The sequence below is a fragment of the Stegastes partitus genome, unplaced genomic scaffold, assembly GCF_000690725.1.
Source record: "Stegastes partitus isolate 25-593 unplaced genomic scaffold, Stegastes_partitus-1.0.2 Scaffold834, whole genome shotgun sequence".
Classification (NCBI taxonomy): domain Eukaryota; kingdom Metazoa; phylum Chordata; class Actinopteri; family Pomacentridae; genus Stegastes; species Stegastes partitus.
In genome coordinates, this window is record NW_007578565.1 from 284,001 (window position 1) to 295,722 (window position 11,722).

At 41.8% G+C, this 11,722-nt stretch overlaps 1 protein-coding gene across 1 annotated transcript in view; it reads right to left on the reverse strand.

Moving 5' to 3' along the window:
• Positions 1–11,722, reverse strand: part of radil2b (Ras association and DIL domains 2b) — a 37,979-nt gene that overhangs the window by 12,089 nt on the left and 14,168 nt on the right. The window contains exons 12-14 of the mRNA XM_008292815.1: positions 5,992–6,250; positions 2,319–2,491; positions 1,216–1,321 (exon numbers count right to left, since the gene is read on the reverse strand). Of these exons, the coding sequence (XP_008291037.1) occupies positions 1,216–1,321; positions 2,319–2,491; positions 5,992–6,250 (538 nt within the window). The remainder of the gene's footprint in view (positions 1–1,215; positions 1,322–2,318; positions 2,492–5,991; positions 6,251–11,722) is intronic.

Below are 11,722 nucleotides of genomic sequence, written 5' to 3' on the forward strand. Positions count from 1 at the left end.
AAGAACCATATTTGTCTAAAGTTTGAGCAGCTGGGTCACATTCTGAATGCCGTCATTACAGACGGACATTTTTCATCCCATCAGAGAGCTGCAGCCTCCAGCCTGACGTCAACAGGAAGTTGGGACCTCTGAGTAGCAGCCACCGAATGTGAAACTCATTGACTTTGTGGTCTATTATGTGTCTGCTACTGAGCATGGTGTCTGTAATTAGACAACACATGGGGCAGACCAGCAGAAGTGAAGCTGAACATGAAGCTTTTCAACGAGGTCTCATCAAACGCCTGGAAGATCCTGAGCACATAATAGTTGTGACTTTTGGGCAGTACCGTGCAGACATGTTAGGTGTTTGGATGATTATCCAACACACAGTGCCATCAGGGAGGAGTCCAATAGGTTCCAAATTCATTCGGCAGACGGAAGTTGCAGACTGATGCATTCCCTTTACTGAGATTCATCTCATTACAGTATTTCGAGCCTCCTCAATCTCTTCCATCCTTTGGCTTGTGAATCAGAAACTGATCAATTAGATTCCATCTTGACGGATGTCTCAATTTCTAGAATCATCTGAAGGCGAGAGGAGGTCAACTGGAGGAGCTTTGAGTCAGGATGCACAAGTGTATCCTCAGTGTGTCCTTTGTGGGAGTCACGTCTGACTTAGACCAGCTAGAATATATAAACCTTTATGAACCATGTCAGGAGCAGGACTGACTGATGTGCCTATAGCATCGCTATATATTTGTACAGTACTCTTGCATGTCATGTCTTTTTTATATTTCCAAGCATGCATTAAATGAAAAATGAGAATGTGTGACACGTTAAAGTAACAGTAAACATACACTGTAAGTTATTATGAACACTGTTCTGAACATGTGACGGATAAAAATGTTAAAATCCAGCAGCAGGCTGTAACCAAACAATGAGCAAATGATGCACACTGCATATTTAATTGACATCACTCCCGCTCTCCTTTTGTGAAACGCCTCTCTCCTAGTGTCTCTTCCTGTTTGTGTAAGTGCGTCAACCGACTTTCCGTCTGTCGGAAATCATCCGACACACCTCGGGTGCATCAGCAGGATATGAACTTTAGATCAACTCTCCACTAGGTTGTTCTGCCTGCTCACGCTCCAAACTCCCAGCCTGACCTCCACTCAGTCCTCATACTGGGGAATTTATCGACAGCTCGACACCTCCCAGCTCAGCTCCACAGCCACATACGCTCAGCTGAGGCACATAGCACGTTATTAACTGCACACTTAATTAGCCAGCCTACCTGGAAGTTCACCTTCACTGTGCTGATACCAACCAGATGCTCCTGGATGTTCTGCGATCCACAAAGAAAGATGTGATCTGATCCTAATCTATGGAACAGTTGAACTTTTCATGTAAGATGCTGCTGAAGATCCATCCCTTTTTTTTTGCATTTTAGATTTTGACAACAATGAATTTATTGCTTATGGTGTCTTTTTTTCAATTCAGATCTATCTTTAGCCATTACGTTTTACTGTGTTTTATGGGTTGCTATTTAATTACAGAGCACTCTGGTTTAACACTTTCTAAACAAACACTAATATAATGTTAGGACATGCCAGCCATGTGCCCAACGGCACACATCTTCCTAGAAGAATCTCACCTAGTTTCCTTCATAACACTCTTACAATAAGCAAGCTTTTTAAGCATTCTATTTTGTGTCCTGAGTTTGGATCCTAGTTTATAGCTTCTTTTTTTTCAATATCTTGCTATGTTGAATGTAGTATTGTGAAATATTACACGGTATTCTGATCAAATGTTAAACCAGAGAGGGCATGACAGTAGATTTTGCACTTTTAGGGGAAGAAGAACCAAATATCTTTAATAAAACAGTGTAGTTTTTCCTTTTTTCTCCCTTTTTTTTCTTTCCTAGAAGTCATTTCTGCTCAGTTGAACCTGCAGCGACAGACAAGGTTCACAGGAAGCATTTTGCTTCTGCACCACCCACATTTTTAAGCTTTTGAATTTCCTTTTTTCAAGTGTAAGATCTGAGCAAGTAGTGAAAACATACCATCAGTAATACAACCCAAAACATTTGTTGGAATAATTCTGAGACTGTCAGGAAGCTGTAATTTTCACGGTAGACTGCCGTTCTGTTGTACTAGATTGCATGGGAGCATAAAAGTCTATTTGTGATGGACTGCTAATGACAAGCCAGACAAGCATTAAACTCTGTGGATATCATTTTTTGTCCACCCTGCAGAAATTGCATCATTCCACCCTCTGCTGAAGATTTATAGTTGGGTAATCATAACTCTGCAGATGGTGTGTGTGTGTGTTTGTCTCTTTACCTGCAGTAAATTCTTCCGAGGTGTAGCCAGCAGATTGATAGCCGAGGAGAGGGTGTGTGTGTGCTCTGAGGCCACTTCTCCCAGTCCAGCTGCATGGGCCCAGTCCAGGAGCACGTCCAGGTTGGCCCGCATTCGCACGCCTCTGGACCACTGGTAGAAGCCTGGCTCGGAGCCTGTGTACACATCAGCAGACAGTCATCTCTGAAATGAGTTCTTTGTTCATCGTCATTTAGCAACACTGCAGCAACTATATTCATGTGTTTGCAAATGAGAGCTCTGCTGTTCCAGACAACCTAAGCACATTAGAATGTGTTATTTCTGTCAAAGAAAGCAGAGTGTATCATGAGATGTTGCCTATAATCAACTATTGGATGAAACATCACAACAAAACAACAATCTAGATGCAAGATGAAAGTCAAATGTATCTTCTTCCTGTTTCCACTATCTAAAACAATGACTCACATCTGGTGAAGCAAACAGTCACGAGAGAACGATGTGTAATAATCTCGAGCTGAAAATAGTTCCCACATTTATTTACAAAAAACTGACATATATATATAAAAAAGTAACATTTTTACATTATAGAAAGTTGCAGAGCTCAGTTACACACTGAACCAATACACAAGGAGATTTTTGAACTCTCTGAACCCTAAACCCTGCCAGTTATGTTTTAAAAAGCATGCTGTTCTGTTTTTGTTTTTTTTAAATCTTCAGATTCCCGCACACAACTTGCAGAGATGCATTCATTAGTGCTACATTTCAGTACTGGATTTTCATTAGGAAAAAAATCTTTGCCTCCTGTTTGAGTTGCCTTTGTGAATATCTGAAGTACCTGTTGTTTAAATCAATAACCAAATCTTCACTGTGACTAATTCTTAAAGGTCATCAGTGGAAAACGTTCTTGGAACTGAGTGGGTTTTGTTTTTTTAATCTGAACTGTGAAAAGAAAGATAGAGCATTACTTAACCTGGTATTGCTTGCATACCCTTCCTTTGTTTTTTAAACGACAGCAAAAGTACTTATGTTTTACTCTGCACCTTACAATCCAGCTCCCCTGCCACCCTACAGAGGATTAAGCCGTGTATAGACGATGGATGGATGCGCACACTTCAGAGGCTCAGAGGGCTGGATATGTTCACCTGACTGCCACTAGGGAGCAGAGCAGCCACAGCTAAACTCATCCATGTGGTCGAGCCAACACTCACACTTGTGGTCTCAAGCACTTACATGCTGGTTTACGAGCCTGCAGGTAGTAGACCAGCATGTCTCACGTCAGAAAAATGCCAAAGCACACCGTATGTTTAACTTGATGCACCGCAGTCTGTTCAGCCAGAAGGAAAGTGAAGTTTATTTACATGTTGTCAGTGTGATTACCATTACTCATGTCCAAATATGACAAAGTTAGAGCAAAACCTCCACTGATGTAATACAAATAATCTGTTCTTCTTGATGCAACTGCTAAGCAGTGGTGGAAAGTAAATAAGTCTATTTAGACAAGTTCTGTCCTTAAGCGCAATTTTCTGCTGCTGTACTTTTAACTCCACTACATTTGACATCAGTTTTAGGTACTTTGCAGATTTTGTTTGATAATACAACACATAGAGAACAATTATGATGTAAGGTTAGATTAGATTAGATAGATTAGATTAAATATTTATTGATCCTTAATGAGAAATTCACAAGTAACTCAACATAAACTATATATTCATCCATCCATTATCTATACACTGCTTCATCCTCACTAGGGTCATGGAGGGGCTGGAGTCTATCCCAGCTGACTCATGGTGAAGGCAGGGGACACCCTGGACAGGTCACCAGTCTATCTTAGAGACAGACAACCAAGCACACTAACATTCACACCTATGGACAATTTAGAATCACCAATGAACCTCAACATGTTTTTGGACTTTGTGGGAGGAAGCCAGAGAACCCTGAGAGAACCCACGCTGCACGGGGAGAACATGCAAACTCCACTCAGAAAGATCCCAGGTGTCCTCACTAGGACGCAAACCGGTGACCTTCTTGCTTTGAGACAATGATGCTAAGCACCGAGCCACCTTGCAGCCCGATAAACTATATGAAGAAGTTCAATTTCTTTTATTAGCTTCAGCCTTCAAGTCATGAAAACATTATTACCTCAACAATGAAATCCAGTTAGATACATTATTCTGAAATATGCCATTCTGCATGATAAGTACTTTTATTTTTGGTTCTTTAAGTTGATTTGATGTGAATACTTATGTACTTTTGCTTAAGTATAAACTGAAATAAGTTACTTTTGCTTGTAACAGATTATTTCGACGCTGTGGTGTTACTAATCTAATCTTTACTTCTAGTCTCAGTAGTTCTTTGAATAATTCTGCAAATCTGTTACTGTTAAAACAAACATAATCAATTCAGTTAACTTGGTATGGGAATGCAAAAACATCCAAATAATTAAATATTAACACTAAAGCTACAAAAATATAGTATGTGAGAATTTTCAAACATCAGTTGAAATCCATTTTTTAAAACATTCATTAGAATAAAGTATTTCTTTTGCTTTTTATTTCAAATTGAGACAGCTGTTATAAACATGTGATGCACACACTGAAGTAATAAAAGACTGTATCTGTAGTAGAGAAGAGACTAAATGAGATCATCTTTATTGAAATGCTGCATTTCCCACATCGTGGGAGGTGATTAACAGGAGGTTGAAGTTTTGTGACGGAAGACGTCATCATGAGTCGCCTCATGTTACTCTGAGCTGCAGTGGTGACATGAGAGTATAAAAACTGTCAGGAAAATTGCCAATGTGCAACTTTAAAGTATCATTATTCAATATGAATTTAGTGTGCTACCCTCAGTTCGTGTCAGAATGCTCTGTTTAAATCTGGAAATGACACGTGGAAGGCCTGGAACAGCACTGCTCTTTTCTGTCAAGATTCCTGCAGCAATGATGACTGTTGGTTGAGTGATCTGGTTGGTCAGCAGTCAGGGCAGTTAACGGGTTTTGATCTTATCTGAGGTGGCTGCACAGATTACTCTAGTGATATATTTCCAATAAAAGTGGGCCACTTTAATCTCAACAGATACATTTGGATGAAAGATAATCTCCTATTCTTGATCTGTGATATGAGCCTTTGTAAAAGTTAGGCACCTTAAATGTACTAATCCCTAGATCCTAATCCAATTCAGCCTCCATATAATTCCCCAGAACAAGCCTGATCCACTGATGCCCCACCCTGCAACCCACAGGACCCAAAGGATTCACTGTCAATGGATGTTGGTCCTGCCTCCATGACCCGACAGGTCAGAGCAGTTCTGGCAGCAGAAAGTGGCCCACACAATACTACGGCTGGGTTTATGTTGAGGCTGGCTGGTGTAAAGTAGATTTAGATTTATGTGCACGGTTTAGGTCATAGTCAGTTACATCAGTCACAAAGGATGAGGTAACTGAGTTTGGGCCAAAGGCAGAAAAGCTAATTAAGACATGTAGCGTAAGTTAACACACCGTACAGGATAAACAAAACTGTGCTGGCCCAGCTCTAAGGGCTGACCCGGGCTGCATAGCTGATAAACAGCAAGTGATACGCTGGCAAAATGTTTCAGGAGCTACTGGCAGAAACTGTTTGGATCACGTATACAACCCTTGAGGCTACTGTGAATGAGCTCTAGGCTGTGATGCAGGTACCTCTCTCCATAAGTGAGTTGAAGAGCGACGCGTTGATAAAGTAGAAGAGGTAGCCAATGAGCTGAGAGGAGACCTCCGGGTGGAGCTGACAGTCTGAGAGCAGCGTCCAGCTCTCGGTCAGAACCTCCACCACCTGCTGGATCTCCCCCGGGACCTGCAGCCCTCCGCTACCCAGGACCAGAGCACTCTCACCAGCCCCCTCGTGACTCCCCCTGAATGGGTTGCAGTCCAGAAGTCCCGGCAGGATTGGGTAAAGGACCTGGCAAGACAGAAAAGCAAATGTGTAGCTCAGAGTGACTCATTCATCCATGTGGAGCTGGAGGTTGTTGACAATTCCTGTGGGTCAGTTTGAGGTTGGAAAAGTTAACATGGTGTGGTGGATGTTCTGATCACTGGGATACACTAAAACATGTAACCCTCTAATGCAGATTTCAGACCACCCATATAGTCTCCACATGTCTGTCTCTCACACTACAGTATAGCTGATATAAGATTAGTCTGACACAACCAGAATTAAAGGAAGGCAGAGTTTCTAACTTTTCCTCCCTTTCAGCCAAAGGTCCTCGCTGTTCTTCAGGGCGAGCCCGGACAACGGCCGCTTTGTTCGGGCTAATTGTACACAGACATCCCCCTTCCCCTTCAATCTCGCTCCTACACCCACCAAGCATCCGAGGCCAGCGCCAGCCGTAGATCCACATTCCTAAAAAGCTGAATATGGCTCATGTGGGCTTGGCATGGTGTTGCAACAAGGACTGCTGAGTGAAGAGTTCTGAAGGAATCCACCCCGAGCAGATCAGTTTACATTTACTGTAGGCCCCCGCAGGCAGGCAGGCCGAACACGCACAGGAGAACATAACAGTCACGGCTCCCATCACACATGAGGCACTGGATATGGCCCAGCATTAAACCAAATCATTTTGCAAGTGTTGCTGGTTGGAAAATGTCGCTCAGCAGAGCCAAGCCAGAGAAGGATTCACTCACTCAACAGCGCTCGATTCTGGGATTACCACATGCATCCATGGCACGTATTAAGCCTGGAGGCAGAAAATAAAATGCATTGTCTGCCTATTTGTGCGTTCATTGTGACGGACAAGTAAACACACAGTCTGCCCACAAGCCTGTTAAAGTGCGCCTTTATTCGTCACGACATGTCATCGGCTGAAATAGCTGCTCACCAGTGGCGCCTTTTGTTTTCCATCCCGCAGCAATAACCCTCGCGTCGGATGGACGAGCATGAAATATCCCAAATAAACAGAGATTTAAGGAAATGTTACCACGTCTGTTGTGATTTTGATTTGCTGTGAAGATGGTAAAGCTGGTGTCACCGTCTGTGCTGTTTAATGGAGGTTGAAGGTGAGCTGAGGGAAAAACTAACTGTAGCTCAGTGTTTCTTTCTGTTGTTAAACCTTAAAATCTAACACTTGCACCGAGTGCCGCCAAAAATCCCTCAGTCTGCTGAACCCTGTGAACCTGCTGGTGAAAGGACAGGATCACCGCTAATCATTACGCCTTAGATGAGGTAGCTCCACAGACTGACAACAGCGAATTCACAGCATTCCTCGTAGATCTAAGCTGTCTGTGAAGTGACAGTCATGATGGATGGCACGACACGCATGGATTAGCTGGCAAGACAGAAAAGAAAAACTGAGACTATGTCAGAAAAGGTCAGCTAAATCTGAAAACCAGAATGGCCAAACAATGAGAAACCAGATTCTACGCCCTCCTCTTTCAGTCAGCAAGCAAAGCTTACAGCCAGTGTTGGCCAGAAAAACATTCCTTAATAATGATTTACAGTAATGTCTCTATTGTTCAGAGATGAGTAGAGTGGTGTAGTTACAGCACTGGTGGGAAGTAACAAATACTGTACTGAAATACAATTCTGTGGTTCAGATTTTGAGCTACTTTATACGTTGTAAGACATCACATTCAATTGACATACTTACAGGAGTGTACATGAATACAAGAGTATTAACATAATATAACACTGCACACTTGAGTGCAGGACTTCTATGTGTAACAGGAAACTTTCACACTGTGATATTGCTATTTTTACTGAATGTTCTAACATTGCACCTCTGCATTACATTTGTTAATCCTGCTAGAGCTGCAGCTGACAAAAGCACAATCAAAAAATCTAAAAATAATGTCAGACAATAGTGAAAAATGCCTCATATGTTTGCTGAAACCAACAAATGTGGAGCATTTTTCCTTTTAAAACAATAACTTTAATTTTTATTGCAAAAGAGTTGCTGATTAATTTGATCTCAACTGACTAATTGATTAGGTAGTTGTAGCAGCTCCAACTCATAGTAATGCAATGTTACTTCAACATGTTGGAAGTCAGCATGTTTGCAATTTAACTTTAGATAGATGGGAATATTTCCTATCTGTGTGTCAAATGAATAAAATTAATCAGGACATGTTAGCTTAGCATTGAGCCTGGCGGTCATAGACTGCATCACAAAGATGGCCGAACCTCCTGGTCTGAAAAATAAGATCAAAGCACAAGTGTCTTAAACCGGCATTCTTTCTAACAGCCAGCAGAGGGTGACTGTTCTGGTTTTAAAAATGAATTTGACTGCATAGAAGTCAATGAGAAAGTGACCTTATCTACTACTGTATTTGTTGCTTCAATAAATGATTCCCTAATTAGTTTATGGTCTCAATTGCTAGCTGTAACTCTCCTTCAATGCAACAATATGGTCTTTTTGTCAATTATGGTCTCATTTAGAGGGTATTACATGATAAAGCAGGATGTGCTTTTGCAGTGGGGCTTTCCTGATGACTAACAGATCACCATCAGTGTACATCTTGTCATTGAGAAGAGCAAGATGGTTTCAAAACAATAGTCCACAAATAAGTAGTTAACATCACAGTGGCCACATCCAAGTTTTATATACAATCTTTCGTGGGGATAGAGGGACTTGGCAACCTTTTGCTAATTAGGAGGCTGTCTAATAACCACTGGTACCACCTATATGCAGATGTGACCTGGGTTTTGTCCACTGTTGGAGGATGTCACTGAGGCTAAACCAACTGTAGCTGCTGGTGGTCATTAACACTGTATGTTGGTTTGTGAATGTAGAAGTTTGGAGTTATGGAAGACAGCAAATAATGCAACTACTTATGTCTCCTGTCCGGTAAATAGTGAAGGAAGTAAATTTAGGTTTTCAATCAGGTAATTGTTTTTTTGTTTGTTGTTGCTACGTTTACTTGCCAACCCTCTGGTCAGCAGTGGGTCAGTGTTAACCAACTTTAGTGGGAAACCAAACACAAACACAAATGGCCCGGCTAGGTTGCAATGATGAAGGCGAAACAATGCATAGCTGAACATTAGATTTGCATTCTATATTGTAAGTTACAATCATGAATGTCATATTTTTGGTATTGTTTATGGTTTTGCTGACAAAACTCCATCTGGAAGTAATTCGATTCATCAGGCAGACTTGCTCAGAGAATGACTGCTATCTGAGACTAGGTAGTTAGATAACCACATCCTACTGCACCGAGCAAAAATGTGCTGTCTCAGACGTACAGGACAGCAACTACTGAGCAACTTCTATAGTTTCCTCTTTAGAGATCCAGTGCAATTTCATTGACTTCCTTCCTGCATGGAAAACTGATACAGAAGTAGACTGAAACATAGCGCATCAGGCACAAAGTTCGTCTGAGTTCCAACTGGCAGGACATGTGAGGCCTGGACTTGGCTGCTGCTAACAGTATGTCACGCTGTCTCTGATATGGCTCAATACTGGACATGACACATGGACATGGTCCTGTGCTCTTCATCTGGAGTTGATAATTTGTAGCATGAAGGCCACTGGAATTGGAGAGGAGGAAGAGGAGGAAGAATTGTTGGAAAAAAAAGAATAATTTATATGTGATTGTGTGAACCTAAATAGGCCAATCTGCTCATTAGTATTGTTTGGATGGTGTTTTGACCCACACCCACACAGCCCAAGTGGAAATTTGTCTGAAACTTTCCTGGGCACAATTCCATGGGTGTGGTGCTTCAGTGAGAATGCACACAACTGAATACTGTGGCTACAATGAAATATTATTTTCTCTTTTTCCAGTGAACACTGTGAGCATTAAGCACAATCCAGCTCAATGCAAACATACACAGTGTGTAACCCTGCTTTTTTATGTTCACTTTTAGGAGGCCTTGATAGTTTGGAAAAGTATTAGCTTTCCTGCTGAGAGTTAAATGAGAATATTGATATCCCTCTTGTGTATGTGTGCCAAGGATGGAGCTCGAGGAAAGAGGTAATTACCCTAGCTTAGCATAAAGACTGAGAGGCAGGGGGAAACAGCTAGTCTGGCTAACTTATGGTGATACAGAATTAAGTTTTAAAATAAAAAAAGACATATTTGAAGGATGCCTTTGCCCACATATCATGTGGTGTCATCAAACTGTTCTCTTGTGGATGGACATCTGTGGACACCAAAGTATTGTAGTTGTTGTTGTGCTCTTTTTCTAGTTTGCTTGGAGGACACGTTTGATATATATGTAGTGGGTCAGCGTTTGCCAAGCACACTGCCAAGGACGCATGTTGTGTAGTTACTGCACAGACTGCATGCAGGTGTGTGCAGAGGGGTCTATCCACCAATTATCTATACACCGCTTAATCCTCAGTAGGATCAAAGGCTGCTGGACCCTGTCCCAGCTGACTTAGGGTGAAGGCAGGGGACATCCTGGACAGGTCACCAGGCTATCACAGGGCTACACTTAGAGACAAACAAGCATACTCAAATTCACACCGATGGACAATTTAGAATCACCAATTCACCTCAACATGTTTTTGGACTGTGGGAGGAAGCTGGAGAACCTGGAGAGAACCCACACTGCACGGGGAGAACATGCAAACTCTACACAGAAGGATCCCAGGCCCAGGCCAGGATGTGAACCGGTGATGTTCTAGCTGTGAGGTGACGGTGCTAACCACCGAGATGCAAAGGGGTCTGCACGGACATTAGCAGATATGGATAGATGATTAAATTCACATCTGTTGGACCCTAAGTGACCCTTGTGTACTTGTGGATGAGAAAAGTATAACACCAGTGCGACATCTATGTCTGAAAAATGAAGCCAACACTGAGGTACCTTAAACTCGTAATTTAATTGAAATAAACCAGTGTCAATAATTTTTTTGGCCACTTGAGGGCACTGTAACAGCCCATATGTGACATATTGACATATTGCTGGTTAGGAATCAGGTGCTTTTTATACATGCAGTGCAGTAAACAATGGAAAGAGTTATGTTTCTGGATACTCCATAAAGTTATGTCCACTATCTTCCCCTCTCCTCTCAGCTCTGGTTTGGTTTTCAGGGCTTCTTAAGGGCAATGTGGCTCTTTAGTGAATACAATGGGTTTATCACAGCTTTTTCATTGAAAACATCCAGGCTGTTGTATTGGAGATAACATTAAAGAGTGTGACATGAGTAAATCAGAACAGCAAAGTTGTGGGACCTAAACCCTGAAGCAACCAACTCAAAGATGCTAAAAGGCTACAGAGTCACTGATGATTTCCTGTTGCTTTACTACTAAAGGCAACCATGTTACTGTTATGTGCAGTAATTTGATCCATTGGTAATGTAAACATATTGATGAGTGCAGCTTTAACATCTAGTCTTGTGCAGATTTACTGGCTGAGAAGCAGCTGCTCCTGTTTTTTTGCCTTTCTGTGTTTTTAAGAGCAACACGTGCTGCATTTGTGAACCTGGCTTCC